This window comes from Aphelocoma coerulescens, chromosome 25, assembly GCF_041296385.1.
Source record: "Aphelocoma coerulescens isolate FSJ_1873_10779 chromosome 25, UR_Acoe_1.0, whole genome shotgun sequence".
NCBI lineage: Eukaryota > Metazoa > Chordata > Aves > Passeriformes > Corvidae > Aphelocoma > Aphelocoma coerulescens.
The window spans coordinates 2,969,188-2,991,124 of NC_091038.1; the positions used below are offsets into that span (position 1 = coordinate 2,969,188).

Consider the following 21,937-nt stretch of genomic DNA (forward strand, 5'->3'; position numbering starts at 1 on the left):
AATTCAGCTCCATTATGGTCAAATCCAGGTCTCAACCATTACCAAGGCGGCTGGAGAGCCTGAGGAAGGATGATGGAGTGGACGCTACAGGGCATGTGATAACCCTCTGGTTCCAATGTGAGGACACAGGGAAGGGAGGATGTCACTCTTTAGGGGGGATGGGTGTTGGATTCGTGCTGCAAAGTCCCATCCTCCCCGTGGAGTCCTTGGTGAGGAGACTCGGGTGCCCCAGGCCTGGCTATGGCACAAGCATCCCTGAAACGCTGCTCAAGGTGGTCCTCATGGCACAGCCAAAACCGTCCCTTTCTGGGCTGGGGATGAGGACACCATCCCTGCACCGGGCTCAGGTCCCTGGGAGCAAAACATGGCATCCTGGGCACCTGTGACCCCTGTGTCCCAGGTTCCTGGGCACACACTGTCCCCACATCCTGGCATCCCTGGGGCAGCACCTCCTCTCCAGTTCCTCTCCCCCAGACAGGGCAGCTTCCCTGATGTAAAAAGCCCCTCTTTCTCCCCCAAATCCCCCCGTCCCCCGTGCCCAGCCAACACCCCAGAGCACGCAGGGCCCAGTGCGGGGGAGACACAGTTTATTATTGACTGGTTTCGCTGCAGAGCGGGCGAGCGTGGGGCACCCCAACTCCCCCGGAGAGCTGAGCCCCTCAGCTCCTGCACTGGCACAGACCCCTTGCTGGGGGGCTCCCAGCTCTGCCCCCCCTGAGCCAACCCACATCAGCTAAGAGCCTCCATCCCAGCGCTGTGGGAGTGCCAAGGAGCCAGACAGCAGGGCCACAAACCGGGGGCCACAGCCCTGGGGATCCCCCAGCCCAGCCCACCAGCCCCCGCGGGAGTGGGTTGGCATTTTCCACTATAAATAAGGTTTCGGGCTTCTTCTGCCTTGGGGCATCAGTCCAGGGCTCTGTGGGGCCATGTCCCTGGGCAGCAGGCGGGGCAGGGGAACAGCAGGGAGCAGAGGGTGGCTGGGGGTCCCCACTCAGCCCAGGATGTCCAGGTAGACAGGGGGGGTCTTGACGAGGGCCTGGAGGCGGCTGTGGATCTCCTTGATGGGCCGGCGCTGCTGGGGCTCCCGGTGCCAGCAGCTCTGCATGATGGCATAGACCTCGGAGGGACACGTGCGGGGCCGCTCCAGCTCCCGCCCCTGAGTGATGCACTCGATGGCCTGCGGGAACAGGGATGGAGATGGGATCCCACGCTCTGGGTACCCCTGGGGGGCTGTTACCATCCTCCTTGCCCCGCTCGCCCACCTCGGTGTTGGAGAGCTGGTACCAGGGCTGCTTCCCGTAGGTGAAGATCTCCCAGAGCACCACGCCGAAGCTCCAGATATCGCTCTCGGTGGTGAATTTACGATACAGGATGCTCTCGGGAGGCATCCAGCGGATGGGCAGCATGGTCCTGCCCCCCACCTGCCCACAGTGGGGCTGTCAGCAAGGCAGGGACCCTCCCGTTTCCCTTCCCCCATCCCTGGCCCCACTCATGAAGCCCCAGGTTAGGTATAAGGAAGATATTTTTTACTCTGAGAGCGGTGATGCCCTGGCACAGGCTGCCCAGAGAAGCTGTGGCTGCCCCATCCCTGGAGGTATTCAAGGTCAGGGTTTGGAGCAAGCAACCTGTTCTTGTGGGAAGTGTCCCTGCAGGTTGAGCTGGATGGCTTCCAAACATCCTTTCCAGCCCAACCCATTCTGTGGTTAAATATGGATGGAGAAGGGGTGGGAGGCAGCAGCCACGAGGGAAAATCGAGCGTGGCCTCCCAGCCCATCACAGAGCGGAGAGGAGAGAGGGAACAGCTCACCCGGTAATAGTCAGTGCTGTAGATGTCCCGGGACATGCCGAAATCCCCGATCTTCACCACCAGGTCATGGCCCACGAGGCAGTTGCGGGTGGCCAAGTCCCGGTGCACAAAGTGGAGGGAGGCGAGGTAGACCATGCCCGAGGCGATCTGCGTGGCGATGTGCAGCATGTGACCCAGCGCCAGCGGCCCCCGGGGCTGGCCCGGGCCCTGCTCCAGGATCTTGGCATCGGGGCCGTGGGACCTGCGGGGCAGAGGGGCTGCTTGGAGCGCAGGACGTGTGTGGGAGAGGGTGGGCAAAGGCAGGGGGACGGCTGTGCTCCCTGGGCGAGGGAAAGGGGTGAATCTAGAGAAGGGTTTGCACGTGGGGAAAGGAGTTCACACGTGTGTGCACAGATACCAGGCGCGGGCAAGCCCTTGTGTTCACAGAGAAGGGTGTGCACACGCGTGTGCACGCACACGGGGGAAGAACGAGCGCGCACACACACGTGTGCATCCTTCCCTGGCACACAGGCACACAAGGGAAAGGCAGGGACGTGTGCCCGTGTGTGCCAGGGAGGGGACATGTGCTGACACGCATGTGCGTGCACGGGGGAAGAGCACGCGCTTGTGTGCGTGTCCAGGAGGGGTTGCACACTCCCAGGGGAGGGGTGTGCCCACGGGTGTGAACAGGGGGGTCTGTGTGTGCACACCTGGGCATGCACACGGGGAGGGCACACATGCTTGTGCACACACGTGGGCTGTCCCCCCGCGGAAGGCAGCGTGTGGGGTGGAAGGCAGCGTGTGGGGGTGGGAGGCAGCGTGTGGGGGTGGGAGGCAGCGTGTGAGGGTGGGAGGCAGCGTGTGGGGGTGGAAGGCAGTGTGTAGGGTACAAAGGCAGCTTGTCAGGTACAAAGGCAGTGTGTTGGGGTGGAAGGCAGCGTGTCAGGCCACAAGGCAGCGTGTCGGGTACGAAGGCAGCGTGTTGGGGTGGAAGGCAGCGTGTCGGGTACGAAGGCAGCGTGTCGGGTACGAAGGCAGTGTGTCGGGTACGAAGGCAGCGTGTCGGGTACGAAGGCAGTGTGTCGGGTACGAAGGCAGCGTGTCGGGTACGAAGGCAGCGTGTCGGGTACGAAGGCAGCGTGTCGGGGCGCGCAGGGCGGGTGTGAAAGTGGCAGCGCGTGTGAAGTGGGGCGTGCGAGCCCGGCCGGGGGCCAGCACAGCTCCGGCCGCCTGCAGCCCCTCGGTGCCTTTGATGCCGAGCGCGGCTGACAGCCCGGCCAGGGCGGCCGTGGCCGGGGGCTGGGGGAGCTCTGCTCGGCAGAACCATTAATGCCAACTCCCATAACAATAATCATAAAAGCCACGTCTCAGAGCTCCTCGCGCGGCCACTAAAGCGATGCCTCTGGCAGCCCCCCCCGTCTAGCAGCAATACCTGGGGGGGCAATCGAAAAGTCTCTGCTTATTCCAGCTGATGGCCAATCTCTCTCTATTTAAGCCTCTCAGACAGCTAATCTAATCAATATTGCAAGGAGGGCTGCATTAGCAGGGAGCAGGCTGGCTGCGCTGATGGAGCGGCAGATGAGGGGCTCCTGTCCCCCCCCGGCCCACCTGAGGAAGCGGTTGAGGTCGCCGTGTTTCATGTACTCGAAGACCATGATGAGGGGCTCGCCCTCGGTGCAGACGCCGTAGAACTTGACGATGTGCTCGTGCTGCAGCACCGTCAGCAGCTCGGCTTCGCGTTGGAAATCCAAGCGGGCGCTTTCTGTCACCTCCTTCAGCGCCTGGGGGCACACGGCATCAGTGACACCCCCACAGACCCCCTCACGCCCACGTCGTATCCCCTCCTCACCTTCACAGCCACCAGCATCTTCTCCTGCTCCGGGAGGAGGTTGTAGCACTCAGCCAAGAAAACCTTCCCGAAGGCACCCTCGCCCAGCTCCCACTTCAGCACGATGTCCCGCCGCTGCACGTGGTGCACGCCTGGGGGGACCCCCACCCATCAGTGCCCCCCGGGTCGGGCATGAGCACGGGGGGATGCTCGGGGACCGCAGTCCCCAACCCAACCCTTACAGGCGTTGCAGAAATACTGGGGGTTCTCGATGAAGTTGCTCTTCAGCCCCTCCAGTTTGCTCTCAGCCGAGGAAAGGGGGCTGCTGCCCAGGTTCATGAAGTGCAGGGACATGGCCAGGTCATCCTCTTGGGCCAGCACCGCTGAACCTTGTGGGGACAAGGACAAGGCCATCAGGGGGTCCCCCAGCCCCCCCAGCCTGTGCAGCCAGTGCCAGGCTCTGCCGAGCAACCCCCCGCCCGTGCAGCCCCTGGGGGCCAGGCAGCCCGATCAAAACCATTTAGAGGCTGAATCCATTCCAGGAGTGAATTAGCAGCTGCTGCCCACGCTCCCAGGGGAGCCAGCACCCCTCCACGGGTGTCCCCCACCCTCGGTCCCTCTTCCCACACCTGTGTCCCAACCCAGGTGCCCGACACAGCTGCGGCTGCCCCAGGGATGTGGGAACCGGGCTGTCCCCGTGTCACAGCCCAAATATCGAGTCACCAGCCTGGGGGCACTCACGGTTAATGCCAAACTTGGACCGGCGCCCGCACTTGTTGAGCAGGATGAGCATGACAGAGAGGGAGAGGCAGGCGAACACAGCCAGAGCCACAGCCACCGAGACCTGGTGGCAGTGGGGATAGGGCTCAGGTTGAGATCCCACCAGGTCCCTTTTCCCAGCCCGTAGGATGGGAACAAACCCATGAGATGATTACAAGCCCCAGGTGACACCACAGGGAAAACTGAGGCGCTGACACTCTGTCCTTCATCCCCACCGTATCCCCCATCCCGCTCGGTGCTGCCTTGGCTGTCCCCTAGGGGTTTGTCCCACCCTCTTGCAGGCGTCCTGGTCCTCCCATCCCGGAGGAGGGATACAGAGCATCTGCAGAGCATCTCCTCACCCCAAGCGTGTGCTCATCCGTTGTCTCCACAGGCCCCTCCAGTGAGCTGTTCCTGGTGCCTGGGGCAGGGAGAAGGTGTAGGATGAGTGTGGGGTCCCCATCCCCTGAAGCAGCCCTGGATACCCCAGGATGAGCCCTGAGGGGTGGCTGGAATGCCCAGTCTGGGGGGGCTGGGGCAGCAATCCTGGCCACTCACCCGGTGGGGACAGAGACACTGGAGCAGCCCAAAGGGAGAGAAAGGAGAAACACTCATTATTCCTCAGGTGGGAGTGCCCCATCCTTCCCCTCTCATCCCTGGGGAAACTGAGGCACACCAGGGCTTGTGTTGACAGCAGGCAGAGCCCGATGCAACCCGTTCTGCACACCAGGCGTGACACATCTCCTCTGTAAGACAGGGGACACCCCGGGCAGCCCCCACTGGCACCTACCGGGGATGGGCTCCTCGGGGCTGAAGCTGAAGGGGTTGTCCATGAACCGCCCCTGGACGCTGCGGGCGGCCGAGCCCAGGGGGTTGCGGACCAGCAGGGTGTAGTTGCCGTTGTTGACGTGGGTGGGGCGGTTGAGCTGGAGGCAGCCGTGGAGGACGGTGGAGTTGTGCTCGTACTCCATGATGAGGGTGTGGATGTAGCGTCCCTCAACCAGCTTCGTGCCGTTGAAGAGCCAGCGGATGCTGGGCACGGGGTTGCCATCCACGGAGAAGGGGATGCACCAGGAATGCCGGGGAATGGCTTTGTCTAGCAGCAGGATCACGGGGGGAACTGGGGGAGACAGAGCTGGGTGGGTTCCCGAGCCAGACCCCTCACCCAGCGCCCACCCCAGCCCCTTCTGGACTGCTCACAGGTGACGTTCAGCATCACGCTGTCCTCTGCCGGCCCCACCACGTTCTCTGCCCAGCATGTCAGGTCCTTGTGGTTGAGGTTGGAGGAGACGTTGTTGATCTCCAGGATGATCTGGTCTGAGAGCTGCAGGCAGTACCAGGACGGGCTGAGCAAAGGACACCCCCAAGCCTGGCCAGGTCCTGCATCCTCCCATGCCCACCCCACCTGTGACAGGATGCTGGGGGGGGTCAGTGCTGCTGGGAGGGTCACTGGCCATACCCCAGGAAGGCTGAGCTTGCCTTGGTGACAACGAGCAGCTCGGGTCTCACGTCGGAGACCACCCACTCTGCGGTGGCCGGTGGGTTGGCACTGATGTGGCAGGTGAGGTTGACACTGTCCCCTTGGCGCAGCACCACCTCGGGGGGCTCGATGCGGACGGTCGGGGGCTCTGCAGGGGCAGGAAGGGTGAGCCACATGTACCCCCGTGTCCCACGCTATCCCCAGCCAAACGGCTCAGGACAGGGGACAAACCCAGGAGCCAAAGCCATCCGGGTCCCCAGCCACGTACCACAGGCGTGGAAGACCTGGCTCTCCAGGGGCACCAGCACGCTGCCCTCCCAGCAGCCCAGGGACTGGTTCCCCACTTCGGCCCGGCTGCCATTCTGCCACAGCTGCAGCCAGCGGAGGCCACAGGAGCAGTTGAAGGGATTTCCCACCAAGATGCTGAGATGGAGCAGGGAACAGATCTCGGGCTCAGAAGGGCTCCAGGCCCCACACATTTGTGTTTGTCCCAACGGAGGCAGCCAAGGCTGCACCTGGGCACCCCCAGCCCCCGGCTTTGTGTCACATGTGCCCTGTGTGCCACCCCTGTCCTTGTCCCCACACCCATGGATGTGAGAGCCACCATCTCACTGCACCCCTAGCCCTGTCCCTGCCTCTGTGTCACTTGAGGGGTACATCCCCAGTGGGAGATACTCCGCACCCACCTCCCCCCTCTCGCTCATCACTCACAGCTCTTGCAGGGGCAGATGCTGGAAGGTTTTCCAGGAAAGGCTGTGCAGTGCATTGGAGGAAAGATTCCTGTTGGGACAAACCCCATCAGCCACCCCTTCCCACTCAAACTCCCATCCAACATCTCTGCAGAGGGTCCGGCCAGGGCATGGGGCAGCACCGGGGCCACCGCTGTCACACCGTGACCGAGCAAAACCAGCTCTGCCAGGCGTGCCACCAGTCCTCAGGCACCTCCCTGCAGGGGGGAGCCCCGTGCACCCCAGGACAGGGTCCCTCCGGCTCTCGGGGGACCCCTCCCACACCGGCTCAGCACAGGGCTCCCGGCGGGGCTGGCAGCTGCCCGCACTCGTGCCCAGATCGATGGTTTCCCACTCAGCAGCGGAGCCCCCCCGGCCGGGCTGATGTGCCCGTGGGCGGCGGGACACCATCGATCGTGCCCGGGCGCGGGGACCGGCCACCCTGCACCGGGGCCAGCGCCCGCGGGGATGGGTGGGCTGATCCCCAAACGGGGGGAGGGTGTTGAGGGGGGGAAGTGGGGAAGGGGAGACTCACACGTGGCTCAGCCTGAGGGTGTCCACGAAGGCGTCAGCAGAGATGTGCTGCAGCCCCGACCTGGAGATGGTGCTGGAAGGAGGGAAGGGCTGAGCACCTGCACCGTGGATCCTGAATCCATCCCCTGTGCCTCCTTGCAGTGGGATTGAGCTCTGGGGATCCCTGGCCCACCAGCTCCCCTCCCCCATTTCCCTGTGCAGGGACCCCACCCCGGGGTGCTCACAGGCTCCTGAGGTCCTGCAGCATCCTGGTGTCAGCTCGGGTCAAGGTCGTCAGCGCCTGCTGGTTCTCAATGATGCTGGAAGGCAAAGGAGGGGGGTCAGGGTAGCAGCCCAGGACCCCTCATGCCAGGGGCTGTTGGCAAAACGTGGGGTGAGGGGGATTGAGAGGGGCACAGCTCTCCCACCCCCCCGGCTGCGCCTGCAGTACAGCCCACAGCTGGGGATGGGGACAAAGGTGGAGCTGAGCTGCCCCGCTGTGCCTCGGTTTCCCCTGGGATGAGCTGGGAAGGGGGGGGATGGCAGCAGGTGATCCCGATGGTGCTGAGCCCCCCGTCAGTGCAAACCATGTGGGGTCCGTGCTGAGTCACCACTTGGAGCCCGTGGTCTCACCCACAGAATGAGTTTGCTGGGTCTCAGCCCCATTCACGCCATGGGTCCCCACCTTTTCTCGCACGCCATGGTGTCCTGCACTGTGACAGGGGCACCGCTGTCACTGTTCCCCCACCCTTTTCTCCAGGCAGGAGGTGAAGAAAAGCCCCTTTGGGAGCAGGTGCAGGGTTTTTCCCGGCCCCACCCCACAGGCTGCTGCTGTGAACCCCAAATCACAAGGGCTGGTTAACTGGGGTTCAGATCCTCACCAGGGGGGTTTTGGTCCCACTGACCCCTGTGGGGATGGGACGAGAGCGGCTGGGGCAGTGGGATGGCTGGGGGTCTCTCGGGGACCACCATCCCCACCACCACCCACCCCACCCCGCCAGCCAGCGAACAAAGAGCTGGCAGTGCCTGTAGCGCAGCATCCCCTGGCACGTGGGGAAACTGAGGCACGGACACACCGCAGCCAGTCCCCAGCAATGCGGCACAGGCAGGGCTGTGGTGGGGAGAAAACCCAGGAATTGGGGCGCTTTGGTATCCTGCAGCATCCCGTGCTCCCAGCAACCTCCTCATCCCTGCTCGCTCCAGCTCTCTTCTCCCCACCCCACATCCCGGAGCAGGGGAATGAGTGGGAGCAGAGTAGATGCCCCAAACCAGCAAATTTGGGGTGTGTCCCCCCAGCATGCCAACCCGCAGGCCCCAGGGCACAGTGACGGCCCCAATAGGATGGGGATAAGCGGCTCCCCACAGCCCTGCCCTGCCCAGCACGCTATGGGTGCTCCCTGCCCGGGGTCCCTGCTGCACCCTCAGCGTGTTGCTGTGGTTGGCATCGCCGGAGGAGGGGGTGAAGAGCTGCCCCCAGCCCCTCACTTGCTCCCTGGGGGGATGCTGCAGCCCCCCACCCCATCTTTGCAGCCCCAAATGCCTCCCGCCAAGCAGGCGCTCGCCCCACAGGGATCCCAGCCCATCTGGTGATCCCTGCTCCATCGCTGCTCCAGCCCAGCCCCGCCATCCTGTCCCCGAGCCGTCACCTCCATCCCCACCACCCCACTGTTCAGTCCCTCAGCTCTGCTGCCCCAGCCACATCATCACCAGCCCCATCACTCCCAGCCCCTCCGCCTGGTCCCTGAGCTCTGTCACCCCCAGCCCCATCACCCCCAGCCCCATCATTCCCAACCGCTCTGCCCAGTCCCCAAAATCCGTCACTCCCAGCCCCATCGTCTCCATCGCCGAGCTCTGTCACCGCCAACTCCACCGCTGCCCCATCCCCATCACCGCATCCCTCAACCCCGTCACCCGCAGCTCCTCCGCCTGGTCCCTGAGCTCTGTCACCCGCAGCTCCAGCACCCCCAGCCCCGCCATCCCCATCCCCAGGCTCCGTCACTCCCAGCTCCACCGTGCTGTCCCATCGCTCCCAGCCCCTCTGCCCGGTGTCTGAGCTCCATCACCCCGGCCCCCCGCCCCATCGCCCCCGGCCCCACTCACACGTCGGTGAAGCTGCCTGTTTCCAGCAGCGGGGCCAGGCTGCCCACGGTGTCGGGCTCCCGGCAGAGCAGGACCCCGGCCGAGGGGCAGCGGCAGTGCCGGGGGCAGGGACCGGCAGCGCCCGGGGCTGGCAGGGACAGGGGCAGGAGCAGCGCGGCCAGGCAGAGCCAGGCGGGCAGCGGCGGCATCGCGGGGCCGGTCCCGGGGCCGGTCCCGGTCCTGGACCCGGTGCCGGCGCCGCTGCTGCCGGTGCCTCCCTCCCTCGCACTTGCCCGGCAGCCCGAGCACGGGGCCGTGCGGGGCTTAAAAGCAACGCAGGGATCGGCCTCCCGGGAGGGGCCGGCGGCTCCCCCCGCCCCGGCACCGCCCCCGCCCCGGCCCGAGACCCCCCCGGCCGTGATTCACCGGCACCGGGAAGACTCCGACCCGGGACAGAGGGATTCCGCGCACAGGCACCGACCACGGAGCCCATCTGTGCCCTGTCCGCGCCCTGCTTAGACCCCTGCGCCCTGCCTGAGCCCTGCCTGCACGCTGGCACCCTATACCTGCACCCCCAGCCCCCCCAAGTGGATCCACCCCACCACTGGCACCCCCAGAATTGCCGGGGCACACCCGTGCACACGCATGTACACACAGACACACACAGCCGCTCCAGAGCCTGGCTCAGAGCTGCGGTATCAGGGACAGGGCTCGAGGGCCACCTCGAGACCCCCAAGCTGTCACAGCCCCCCCCCGACCGTGCTCCCAAATCTCGAGGCAGGATGGGCTCTCCCGGCTCAGGCTCTTGCCCAGCACTCCGCCACACTGGGGCGCAGAGATGCTGGAGACGAGGGGACGTTTGGTGGCACAGTGGGCCTGTCCCCAGCTGTCACCTTCGACCAGGACCCACCTCCTCCTCCCCCTTCCCGAGGTGGGGCAGGACGGGACTGGTTTGCACCCAACGCCCCACCCCGGGGCGCCCCATCCCTGCCCGGACGCTGTTTGTCCCCGAGCTTGCTCGGAAGCGCGCCGGGGGTGGTTTATCTGTGCGCTGAGCTTAGCACGTCCTCAGCCCGCAGCCTTCCCCCGTGGCTCAGCCCTCGGCGCATCTCCACCGCCAGCCTCCAGCGGCACCCATGGGGCCACGGTTCCCTTGGGGTGACCTCCCGTGGGGCCCCACTGGACACCCCAGCGGGCCCCCCTCCCGGCAGAGCGGGCCAGTGGCTGTTGCCACATCCTCCTAAATTCCACTGCCTTGACGTTTTTCTCAAGAAACGCCCCCGGTTTGGGCACCGCAGGGCAAAGCCGCAGGATGCAGATGCGGCTGGCGGCGTGGGGAGTGGGAAGCCCCGTGTGCCGTCCCCCCACTCCGCGATCCCCCCGAGCCAGGCACTATCACAGCTGAACTTCATCCCCTTTATTCGTGCTCATCCCACAGCCGCAGATCAGACAGTGACGCCCCTTCCGTGGACCAGCACGGCCTCGGCACTGGTCCCAGTGCAGGGGACTGGGGAGAGACATCGGGGCAACCCCAGGCTTGTCCCGCTGCAGGGCTGCCCCGTGACTCAGTTTCCCCATCTGTAGAAGGTGTGGGGGTCACGGGGGTTGCTGGTCTGTTTGCCAGGCGGCTGGGGAGCGATGACAGAGGCAGGTTGATGTGGGACCCCAAATGCCAAACCCTGCTACCCATTCCCACACCCACATTATCCCCCCCCACCCAAAAAAAAAGTAAGGAAAGCCTGGGGTGTTCTCTTCCCGGCCACCAGCCCCCCACTCCCTCCCCCTGACTTGGAGCACCCCCAATTTATTTTCAGGGAAAATGCACCCCATGGAACATCCTTGCCTTGTGCTGCCACCCTCTTCCCAAGGCACCCACTCCTCGGCTGGGCCCTTGGAAGCAATAAATAATGCGGGGGGGGTCCCAGCAGTGGGGGGATGGCCGGAGAAGGGTGTGGGGTGCAGAGTCCAGCGGGGGTCCGAGGACACCCCGGGCTCAGAGTCAGGCTGTCCCGTTGGGGAGCTGGCCTGGGCTGCGGTCCTTGCGTGTGGGCAGGGGGGATGCGGGGGGCTCATCCTCCTCAGGGGATGGTTCCATCTCGGTGTCAGAGGGTTCTGCTGAGCCGTGATGGCCATTTTCGGGGCTGTAGAAGAAGGAGAGGGTGCGGAAAGCAGGCGCCATGTGGTCCTTGATGCGCTCCAGGAGCTGGATGAAGGAGGGGCGCTGGCGTGGGTTCTGCTGCCAGCACAGGCACATCAGCTCGTGGCTGTGGAGAGAGGGCACAGAGAGAGGGTTTGTGGGACTCCAGCCCCCCACGGCCCTCCCAGCACTGCAGAGACCAGGATTTCCCCTTCCAGCCTTTCCCACGGGAGGCTGGGGCTGTGAGGGGGTGTCCCCCAGCACTCACAGCTTGTCGGGGCAGTTCTCGGGCCGCTCCAGGATGCCGTTGTCCATGACAAAGCGCAGGACCTGCTCGTTGGACATGCCCTGGTAGGGCTGCTCGGCCAGCGTGGCGATCTCCCACAGCACCACCCCGAAGGACCTGCCGGAGCACCACTGCTCAGCTGGGGATCCCCAAATCCCCCCGGCTCTGCCCACCTCAGCACCCACCAGACGTCAGACTGCGTGTTGAAGATGCCATCCTTGAGCGCCTCGGGTGACATCCAGCGCACAGGGAGCAGCCCCTTGCCCCCTTTCCGGTAATAATCCGTCTCATAGATATCCCGGGTCATGCCGAAATCTGGTGGAGGAGGAAGAGAAGGAGGAAGGTGTGAGCAGCAGGAGACACAGGGCTGGCACAGCCTGCCCGCCACTGCCCACCCACCTCCGATCTTGACAGTGAAATCCTCGGACACCATGCAGTTGCGGGCAGCCAGGTCCCGGTGCACGAACTTGTTGGCGTTGAGGTAGGCCATGCCATCGGCGATCTCCCCCGCCATCTGGATCATGTCCTTGAGCGATGGTGGTGGCAGCCCGGGGTTGTTCTGCACCGTGCACAGAGTCAGGGCTGGGGCAGGGGCACGCCGGCACCCTCCCGGAACAGGGTGGGTGTCCCTTTTCCTGGCACGTGCCCAGCTCCTCACCTCGGCCTCAGGCCTGAGTGACCGCAGGTAGCTCTTCAGGTCCCCACGTGTCATCAGCTCCATGATGACCAAAGCTGGCTGGCCCTGGGATACAACGCCGAGCAGACGGACCTGCAGGGACAAAGAGGGCTGGCATGTGAGTGGCCAGACCCCCCATGTCCCCTCCCTCCCCCTCAGCTGCCCACCTACCACGTGGTGGCACTTGAAGGCTTTCATGACAGAGGCCTCGTTGAGGAACTCGATGCGCTCCCGCATGGTGGCCAATTCGTTGACTGTCTTCAGGGCCACCTTGGTCTCCTCTCCCTCCGCGACCAGCCCCAGCGCCACCCCCTCATACACCATCCCAAAGGAGCCCTGTCCCAGCTCCCGTATCACTGTGATCTTCTCCCGGGACACCTCCCACTCGTCAGGCATGTACACTGTGGGGTGAGCGGGGATCACCCCATCCCCATCACTGTAACTAACCCCATCTGCATCCCCATCCTCATCTTCATCCCATCCCCATCCCCATCCTCATCTCCGTGTCATCACCATCCTAGTCCCTGTCCCCATCCCCATCTCCATCCCATTCCCATCCTCATCACCATCCCTTTCTCATTCCCTTCTCCAATTCATCACCATCCTCCTCCCTATCCCCATCCCTCTGCCATTCCCATTCCCATTCCCAGTCCCATTCCCATCTCCATCCCATCATCATTCTCATCCTCATCTCCATTTCACCACCATCCTCCTCCCTGTCCCCATCCCCATCTCCATCCCCATCCCCATCTTCATCTCCATCCCATTCTCATTCCTGTCTTCATCCCATGACCATCCTCCTCCCTGTCCCCATCTCCATCCCCATCCCATTCCCATTCCCACCTCCATCTCCATCCCCACCCCCATACTCATCTCCATCCCATTCCCATCCCATTCTCACCCCATCCCATCCCTGTCCCCTCCAGTGTAATGCCAGCAAACAAAAGGCTCAGTGGCCCCTCGGGGTGGCCCCTGCCTGTCCCCACGTCCCCACGTACTGTCCGAAGCGCTGAAGTACTCGGGGTTGACGGAGGCGTAGAGAGTCCCGCTGGGGTACCCGTCATTGTTCCTGCCAGGGGTGGGCAGCGCTCGGAGCTGCTGCCTCCCCCCAGCCCTTCCCAGCCCCTCCCAGCCCCGGTTCGGCCGGACCCTGCCCCAGCCCAGCCCTGGGGGTGCAAGGGGGTCGTTACCTCTTCTTGTTGTAGAAGAAGACGAAGACGGCCAGGCAGGAGATGAGCACCATGAGCACCACAGGCGTGACGGTGAGCAGGACGTAGAAGCTGCTGGACTCTTCCTCAGCTGCCGGGAGCAGGCGGCCGTGGATCAGGGTCCGGGCACTCATCCCATCTCACATGGGACACCTGTCCCACCACCACCACTGGGCCGGAGAGGGGCAGCCCCCAGCTCCCCCAGACCTGTGTGTCCCTGTCCCAGAGCATCCCCCAATCCTCCAGATCCCCCAATCCATCAGCAGACCCTGTTGTCCCCGTGTCCAACTCCAGCAGCTTCCCCCACTCCCCCAGCTCCTCAATCCAGCAGTATCCTCGGATGAAGGATGGGAAGAAGACCAGCATGGCTGAGCAGAACTCTTTGGCTGGAACTCAGGGAAAAAGGAGAGGTTCTGACCTTTGGAAGAGGGGGTGGGAAGTTCAGGAGGATCTGAGGGAGCTCAGGACAAGAATGAAAATTAGAAGGGCCAAAGCCCAACTGGAACTGAATCTGCCATAAGAGACAGTAAAAAGTGTTTCTATAAATCCATCAGCACCCAAGGGAGAGCTGAGAAGGAAGTGGGTGCTGGGCACTGCTGAGGGACCTCAAATCCTGGGGTCAGTTTTGGACCCCTCATGACAAGAGAGACCTGGAGGGGCTGGAATGTGACCAGAGAAGGGAACAGAGCTGGGGATGGGTTTGGAGCAGCAGGAGCAGCTGAGGGAGCTGGGGGGGCTCAGCCTGGAGAAAAGGAGGCTCAGGGGGGACCTTCTGGCTCTCCACAATTCCCTGACAGGAGGGCGCAGCCAGGTGGGGGTCAGGCTCTGCTCCCAAGGAACAAGGGACAGGACAAGAGGAAATGGCCTCAAGCTGTGCCAGGGGAGGTTTAGATTGGATATTGGGGAGAAATGGAAAGCATTGGAGCAGGCTGCCCAGGGCAGTGGTGAAGTCCCCGTCCCTGGGGGGATTTAACAGACATGTGGATGTGGCACCTGGGGACATGGGTTAGTGGTGGCCTTGGCAGTGCTGAGGGAACAATTGGACTCGCTGGTCTCGGAGGCCTTTTCCAACCCAAATGATTCTGTGATTCGTTGATGCTCTGGTGTCTCAGGCCAGGATCATCCCTCGATCCCTCAGCTCCCCAGTCCACCACCAACTCCCATCTTCAGCAGCCCAGCCCAGCAGCATCCCCTGACCCCGTACATCCCATCCCAGCAGCACAGCCCGATTCCCCAGTGCCCTGATCCAGCAGCACCCTCTGAGCCCCAGCTCCCCAGCCCCAGAGCCGCCCCCCTCCGTGCCCACCGGGGTTCCTGTTGATGTCCCCCTGTTCCCCACAGGTACCTGGACCCAGGATGTAAAACTTGACGAGCCCCGTCCATGAGCCATTGCCAGCCAGCGAGGTGGCCCGGACTTTGGCCGAGTAGTTCCCTGGCTGGAGCAGAGCCAGGTGGACGCCCCCATACTTGGAGTATCGGTGGCGTGAAACACAGACAACAGTGGTGACCTCCTGGAGGGGACAATGTGGGGGTGGCAAAGGGGCTTCATCCCCCCAGCCATGTGTAAGCCTTGGGAGAGAGATGGATGGGATGGGATGGGATGGGATGGGATGGGATGGGATGGGATGGGATGGGATGGGATGGGATGGGATGGGATGGGATGGGATGGGATGGGTGCTGTGCCCCTGTAACCAGACCTGGTGGGGCCAGGCAGGGGATGCCACAGGGGGTCCTCACCTCACTCTCCCGGCTGTACTTAATCTCATACTTGAGGATGAGCCCGTTGGGGTTCCTGGGCTCTTCCCAGCGCAGCAGGACGCTGTTCTTGCCAGCCGGCTCCCACGTGACATTGCCAGGAATGTTGTCAGCTTGCACTGGAGAGGGGCACAGAGCGGGTCAGCTCCTGGGGGGCATCACCTGGCCCCCAACCCTCTGCTAATGCCCCATCTCAACAACATCCCAGCACATCCCAAACCATGGGGTTTGGAAGGGAGGAGGCTGGGGACGCACACTCGGGCATGGTCCTGGCGAAGACGAAGGTGGCGGCGCTGCAGCCCACGGTGTGCGCGGCGTGGTTGCAGGCGTGGATGTCGATGCGGTACTCGGTGAAGTGGCGCAGCCGCGACAGCACCGCCCGGTCACGCACCACCTTGTCCTCGAAGATCTGGAAGTCCGGTTTGGGCTCGCCTCCAGGGCGGCTCGGGGCCAGCGGCTCCGCTGAGGAGGCGTTGGCCGGGGATGTGACGGCCACCACGTCCCTGCGCTGCTTTGGGGTCCTGCAGGACATGGGGAGAGGAGGTGGTGGGGAGTCAAGGTGCTGGGATTTTCCCCCACAATCAATCAGGGGAGGGGAGATCCCCCCAGGCTGGTGTGGTCCCAGCTCACCTCTGTGGGTTCTTATTAATGGACGTCACCTTCCAGGGTGGCCTGAGACAGCGGGAAATCAGTTAAAGGGTCTGCCAGGAGCAGCCACTGGATCCCCCACCCAGGCAGACCCACGCACCCAGCCTGGGGGAGCCCCCCAAATCAGGGACTCCCCCCAGATGGCACCTGGGGATGGTGATGGAATTGTGGAGGAAGTTCTCAAACTTCTTCTGGAAGGACTCTGCTTCGCCCTCCATGCGGAGCTGCCCGTCAGTGGGGCGGCAGGGGCAGCACCGCTCCTCCGCATCCTGCTCCCCCTCGGGACCATCCCCAAACCCGAAGCGTGTGTCTGCGCTGCTGGTGGGCAGCTTCAGGCCTATGGGCAGCAACGGGCAGGGCTGGCAGGGCCTGGCTCAATGGGAAAATCCCTGTTCCACTGGCATCCTTGGCTGCTGCGCTGGCCCTGCCCTGCCCTGGGCCTCACCTTTGTGGCAGTAGTCGTTGATGTAGAGCTCCATGTCCTCGGCCAGCTGCTGCCACAGCACCAGGTAGTAGGTGATGTTGCCGTTGCGTTGCGTGGGCGGCTTCCAACGCACCACGATGTGGGAGGAAGAGTTGGACATGGAGATGACGTCCCGGGGCACCGTCGGGGCTGGGATGACACAGGGGTGGTCAGTCTTTCCTGGGGGGTCCACCATGGGCATCCCCAGCGCTCTGCCAGCCCCTTACCTGCTGGCATGGTGCGGATGTAAACCACCTCGCTCTGTGCCCCGTAGTTGCGTCCTTCCTCGGCCGTGGTGAGGGTGATGGCGCGCACGAAGATGGCGTATTGGGTCCAGGGACGGAGGTTGAGCAGCGTCACCCCTGGCTCCTGCTCGCTGCTCAGTGGCAGATCCACGTCCAGCACATTCCAGCTCTGGGCCCCACAGGCATCCTGCCCCACATACTCTGACACGTTCTGGAAGGGTCTGTCCCACACCAGGCATCAGGGAGGGTTCCGGGACCCCTGGGTGTCCAGCAGGAACAAAGGACACCATGGGCTGTCCCAAGCCCTCCACAATGGGGACAAGAGGGCAGCAGGGAGCACTTACGACTCCTTGTAGTAGACAATGAAGCTGAGGAGGTCCCGGTACTCGGGCGGCCGGTACCGCTCCCACTTGAGGAAGATGCGGTCGGACTCGGTGACGTTGGAGATGAAGCGCAGGGTCTGGGTCTTACCTGTGGGGGGAGGCGGGGCTCAGGCAGGGTCACGGCGCTGCCGGTTGTCCCCATCCCCGTACTCACAGGATGCCCGGTCCCCATTGGTGCGAGGGTTGATCTCTGCCTTGTTCTGCCGCCCCTTGGTGCCCGTCACCTCCTCCATGCGATAGATCTCGGCCAGGCACAGCTTGGGATTGAATGCGAAGTACATCTTGCCCACGGGGATGGAGAGGATATGGTGGCTCCAGTCCCAGAGCTGCTGCAGGTTCTGGTTGTCCAGGACGTACAGGGTGTAATTCCTGGGGGAGGAGATGTGGATGGAGGCGGTGGCCAAGGGCACCTTCAGAGCCACATGTCCCCCCCAAAACCACACCGTCCTCACCCGTCCACCATGGAGTCACCACGGATCAGCTTGAGGTTCTTGAAGAAGGACAAGGAGACGAGGGCGAAGGAGTGTTTGATCTTCAGGAAGCCTGTGATGGTCTCGATGAGCCCCAGGCTGCTCTGCAGCTCCGAGGCCAGGTTATCTGGGAATGACACACTGCATGAGCTCAGGGAGAGGGGCACCTCCCCATTAATTCACTCTGCAAGGGAAAAGACCCCCTTTGTCCACCCCCTGTCCTCTGCAGCAGGTCTCCCACCCAGGGTGGCAGAGGCAGGGCCAGGTCTGGCACAATGTCTTGGGGTGACTTTATGATGTGTATCCCCTATCGCTAACCCAACCCTATTGCTGCTTTATGCCCAGGAAATCAATTTTGTGCCTTTCTGCGCCTTTAAACACTCACAGCCCCGGCGGATGTTGAGGATGAGGTTCCCCTCGATGAGGGTGCAGCCCCCCAGCTCCTGTGCTGCCTGCGTCGAATCGATGGTCTTGGTGCCCACCTTGCACTCCTTGGGACACAGCCCCTCGCACTTGTGGCAGAACATGCTGTGGGCAGGGTGACAGGGATGGGATGTGAGCCGGCCAACGTGCCACCACCATGCCTACGCTGGGGACACTGGGGGCACTGGGGACCCCCCCACCTGCTCTCATTCCTGGTGTATCCTGAGGGACACTCGGACAGGCACTGTCGCTGGTGGATGACGAACTTGGAGGCATCGCGGGGGTTGTCGGAGACCTTGCGGAGGCTGGCGCAGTACTCGGCGGTGACGCAGCGCCAGCCCTCATACTCGTAGGTGCGGGGCGGGCACGAGGGCAGGCAGTGCCCGTTGAAGTGGAAGTGGCGGCAGGCGACGCAGGCCCGGCTGTCGCGGGGGCGGCCGCAGCCCCCCAGGCACTCGGCGTGGCAGCACTCGCCCGCTGCCGTGCACGCCGAGCCCGCACCGCACGGGCACACTGAGAGGGGAGACACGGCACATGGGCACGAGGGACCAACGGGCACAGAGCCCAGCCTGGGGCAGCATAGCTGGGAGCGGGGTCGGGCGTAGACGGGGGAGAGGAGAGAGGTGGGAAGGGTTGGGGGGGCTGCTGGCATCCTCCAGGGCTGGGGGGAAACAGGAGTGAGGGTGGGATGGAGAGATAGATGGAGGGATGCAGGGATGGAGGGTGGGATGGATGGCGGGATGAAGGGAGGAGTGTGATGCAGGGATGGAGGGATGGAGGGATGCAGGGATGGATGGATGGATGGAGGGATGGAGGGATGCAGGGATGCAGGGATGGAGGGATGGAGGGATGCAGGGATGCAGGGATGCAGGGATGGAGGGATGCAGGGATGGAGGGATGGAGGGATGCAGGGATGCAGGGATGCAGGGATGCAGGGATGCAGGGATGCAGGGATGGAGGGAGGGATGTGATGCAGGGATGGAGGGATGCAGGGACAGGAGGGATATTGGGATGTGGGCATGCAACAATAGAGGGAGGAAGGGAAGGATATGGGTATGCAGGGAGGGATACAGGGAGGTAGGGATGGATTGAGGGATGCATGGCAGCACTGATGGAGGGATGCACAAAGGGATGGAGGAACAGATGGATGGCTAGGTGATGAGGGGCTGGCCGGGCAGGTGGGCTGATGGGTGGCTGAGTGAGCAGCTGGATGGGTGGACGAGGGGCTGCATGGAGGGACAGCAGGACAGAGAGGTGGACGAGGTGGGGCTCGGCCATGCTGAACCCCATCTGCCCAGTGCAGCCGGGCCGGGGCCACAGCCGAGGTTGCAGCCCCGATAAGGATCTGTGTTTATAGTACATATTCCATTACCAGGTCTCCTGTTTACAGCAAACGAGCTCAGGAGGGGCCTGTATTTACCTCGCCGCTGGGAAAACACAGCAGCCGGGAGCTGGCCTCTCCTCGGAGGATGATACAGCGTGGATCTGGTTACCCCACCATGCTGCTGGCACGGCACGTCCCCAGCAGCAGGGGAGCGACAGCTGCATGCTGGGCCTGCCATTCCCTGCTGGCTCCACCAGCCTCCTCCAGTGCCCTCCCAGTTTGCCCCACAGTGCAAACCAGCACCATCCCAGAAAAGCAGCCGGCACAACTGGGCCCCGCACCACTAGCACCCACCTTTCTGGCAGTAGCTGGAGGTCCAGCAGCGATAATCCAGCTGTCCATTGACACTGGTCTGCACACATGGCTTCTCCACATCCAGAATGCCCGGGCACACGTCGGCACACTCTTCAGCCAACTTATTGCCCACAATGTAGGTGCTGTCCCCGGTGTCGGGCAGCAGCAGCCCCCAGTCGATGGTGGAGAGGTGGCAGAGCTCCTGGTTGCGCTCAATGCGGACTGACCCGCGGAGGATGTGGCCCAGGCTGTGCAGCCCCACGTCCCGCAGGTGTGGCATCTCAAAGATGACCAAGGCGTAGCTGAAGAAGAGGTTGGTGCCGCGGATGACGGAGAGGTTGGGGAAGAGATCCCGCAGGCTCTCCAGCCCGTAGACACGGAAAAGGAGCAGGTACTCCGTGATCATGAGCAGGCGAGGGAAGCTGAGCCCCCGAAAGTCCTCGGCACCCGTGGTGAACATCAGCAGGATCTGCAGGTTGCCTTCGATGATGGAGCAGTTCTCCAGCTTCCGGAGCTGGGAGACGTCATTGCGGATGTCCATGCTGCCGCAGACTGGGGTGGCGAGAGGGGGACCCCATGGGCAGCAGGGACGGGGCAGCTGCCCCCCACACCCACCCAGGGATCCCCCAGGTGATGCTCGCGGGGGTTTAATATCCCAACGCTGCCTGTCAAGCACGGCTGGAATTGGTTTGGGCAGCCGGGGAGACGCGAGCAGCTCTGACAGCAGCCGGCGCGCTGCGGCTCTCCGGGGCACGGCGTGTCCATCAGCAGCGATGCTAACGAGGCCTGGCAGGCTGGGCGCCTGCCTTGCCCCGTGTCAGCCCCAGGACCACGTCCCAGCCCTGCTGCCCACCCTGGGGGAACCTGCCTGGGGGTGCGGATGGCTTTTCCCCTTCCCCAAGTTGTGGGGCAGCTGTGGGGGCTCGTGGATGTCCCCACTCATGGACATCCCCACTCATGGGCACGCGGTTACCCAGGGAGTGGCAGCTCCAGCGAGGTCATCCCCATTAACTGCCCCTCGTGCCCAGACAGGTAATGGGGCACGCAAGGCTACCACAGGTGTCCATGTGGTGCTGCCCCGGCCGCACATTGGCTGTCCTGGGGCTTTTCCACCCAGAAATGGGCAGCATGAGCCCCAGCACCTCCTGCCTCCTGAATCCGGCAGGGATGCAAGAGCCAGGATAAGCAAAGAGCTTCCCACTGACAGCATCCCCAGCCAGAAACCAGGTGCGGGTCCCGGAGGGGATCAGGTGCGTGGTTCCCCCCTCCTCTGCCTGCTGCCAGCCTGGGCCAGAGGCTCATGGCCGTGTCCTTGTGGCCTCATGCCCGGCGGCGTTTTTCCCCTCTTGGTGTCACCCGTGACCCGTGGGCACTGCGGCCCCACGGGCACTGTGGCTCTGGCAGCTGCCCGTAGCCCCTCACCCCAGCACCGCAGCAGCTTCAGCCCCTCACTGGGAGCCCTGTCCCCTCCCCGTGAGGACAGGAGGGTCCCTCCACCCTCCTGTGGGACCGGCCGTGAGTGCAGCACCAACCCCGAGGGTTACAGCCCCCACTGCCACCGTCACCTCCCTGACCTTGCAAAGTCACCCTGTAAGGGGAGAGGGGTCCCCGCGCCCCTGGGAGGACAGGCAGAGGACGGGGGTCCCAGGTGGGAGCAGGCACAGTGAGCTGTGTCCCTTGGGCAACTCTCGGGTGCTTCATTCCTCCATTGCTCCCATCCCCCAGCACAGCCCCTCGGTGATGGGGAAACTGAGGCACGGGTGGCAGGGAGAGGGGAAGGCAGGACAAACGACAAACCCTCCTGGTACCCTCAGCTGTCCCCTGTTGTGGCCATGAAACCCAGGACCCACAGCTGCCCCCTCCCCACCACGGCACCCCCTCCCCAACCTTTCCCACCCCAGCAGCCACGCAGGGAGCAGCGCTCCCGACTCCTGTGACAACTTTCCACCATCCCGGTGGGGCTGAGGCACTGATGCCCCCATCTCCGGCCAAGCCCCCCACTACGCTCCCCTCATCCCACCCCAGCAATGGCGGGGGGGGGGGGTCCCACGCTCTGTCCCTCCTGCCCAAAACGGGGGATCTGCAGCACTGGGGGTGCTGCCACGGCGGCAAACCCCGACAGGGAACACCCAAAGAGCTTTGCCTCAGGGCTCGTCTCTTGCAGACCTCCGAACCCACGCACCACCAGGCAGCCCCCCGCCCCAGAACTGACCCCCCCAAGCAAGCACCCCCCACCCCGCTCCCGGCCACCCCCTCCCAAGCACTTACTTTCGGAGGGAGCCCGCACGGGGGGCAGCGGGAGGTGGCCAAGGACCAGCAACATCACCCCCAGCCGCGGGGCACCCAGAGCCCTCGGCCCCATGCCCGAGCGGGACCCCCAGGGCCCCGTCCC

At 64.0% G+C, this 21,937-nt stretch overlaps 2 protein-coding genes across 3 annotated transcripts; both read right to left on the bottom strand.

The window, feature by feature from the left end:
- Positions 1-604: 604 nt before the first annotated feature.
- NTRK1 (neurotrophic receptor tyrosine kinase 1) lies at positions 605-9,382 on the bottom strand. Its single transcript, XM_068995256.1, has 17 exons — positions 9,195-9,382; positions 7,340-7,414; positions 7,117-7,188; positions 6,565-6,633; positions 6,122-6,276; positions 5,853-6,001; positions 5,574-5,697; positions 5,164-5,493; positions 4,932-4,949; positions 4,736-4,794; positions 4,356-4,458; positions 3,857-4,003; positions 3,636-3,766; positions 3,395-3,567; positions 1,808-2,048; positions 1,263-1,421; positions 605-1,177 (listed from the first exon to the last, which is right to left on the bottom strand). Exons 1-17 carry the CDS (start codon positions 9,380-9,382, stop codon positions 992-994), a joined length of 2,379 nt encoding a protein of 792 aa, XP_068851357.1. The 3' UTR covers positions 605-991.
- Positions 9,383-10,981: 1,599 nt separating this feature from the next.
- Positions 10,982-21,907, bottom strand: INSRR (insulin receptor related receptor). Of its 2 annotated transcripts, none has more exons than XM_068995480.1 (22): positions 21,814-21,907; positions 19,546-20,097; positions 18,068-18,380; positions 17,830-17,972; positions 17,427-17,571; positions 17,129-17,343; positions 16,936-17,062; positions 16,574-16,812; positions 16,329-16,496; positions 16,031-16,220; positions 15,866-15,907; positions 15,491-15,756; positions 15,218-15,354; positions 14,826-14,991; positions 13,463-13,571; positions 13,271-13,341; positions 12,444-12,673; positions 12,255-12,365; positions 11,996-12,155; positions 11,782-11,911; positions 11,579-11,713; positions 10,982-11,437 (listed from the first exon to the last, which is right to left on the bottom strand). In XM_068995480.1, exons 1-22 carry the CDS (start codon positions 21,905-21,907, stop codon positions 11,173-11,175), a joined length of 4,008 nt encoding a protein of 1,335 aa, XP_068851581.1. In that variant the 3' UTR covers positions 10,982-11,172. The 2 variants fall into 2 exon arrangements, with proteins under 2 accessions (XP_068851581.1, XP_068851582.1); XM_068995481.1 differs by having other exon boundaries at positions 11,194-11,437; positions 11,787-11,911; positions 21,814-21,878.
- Between the last annotated feature and the right edge of the window lie 30 nt (positions 21,908-21,937).

What these genes read in the sequence shown, in the direction of transcription:
- INSRR (XM_068995480.1), bottom strand. Translation starts at nt 21,907, where the DNA reads ATGGGGCCGAGGGCTCTGGGTGCCCCGCGGCTGGGGGTGATGTTGCTG. An exon ending in CATCCGCACCATGCCAGCAG is followed by an intron (nt 16,497 to 16,573) that starts GTAAGGGGCTGG and finishes GTGTCATCCCAG; the next exon opens with CCCCGACGGTGCCCCGGGAC. An exon ending in GTTTTACATCCTGGGTCCAG is followed by an intron (nt 13,572 to 14,825) that starts GTACCTGTGGGG and finishes TGCTCCCGGCAG; the next exon opens with CTGAGGAAGAGTCCAGCAGC.
- NTRK1 (XM_068995256.1), bottom strand. Translation starts at nt 9,382, where the DNA reads ATGCCGCCGCTGCCCGCCTGGCTCTGCCTGGCCGCGCTGCTCCTGCCC. An exon ending in CGTGATGCTGAACGTCACCT is followed by an intron (nt 5,494 to 5,573) that starts GTGAGCAGTCCA and finishes TGTCTCCCCCAG; the next exon opens with TTCCCCCCGTGATCCTGCTG. An exon ending in ACCAGCTCTCCAACACCGAG is followed by an intron (nt 1,178 to 1,262) that starts GTGGGCGAGCGG and finishes CTGTTCCCGCAG; the next exon opens with GCCATCGAGTGCATCACTCA.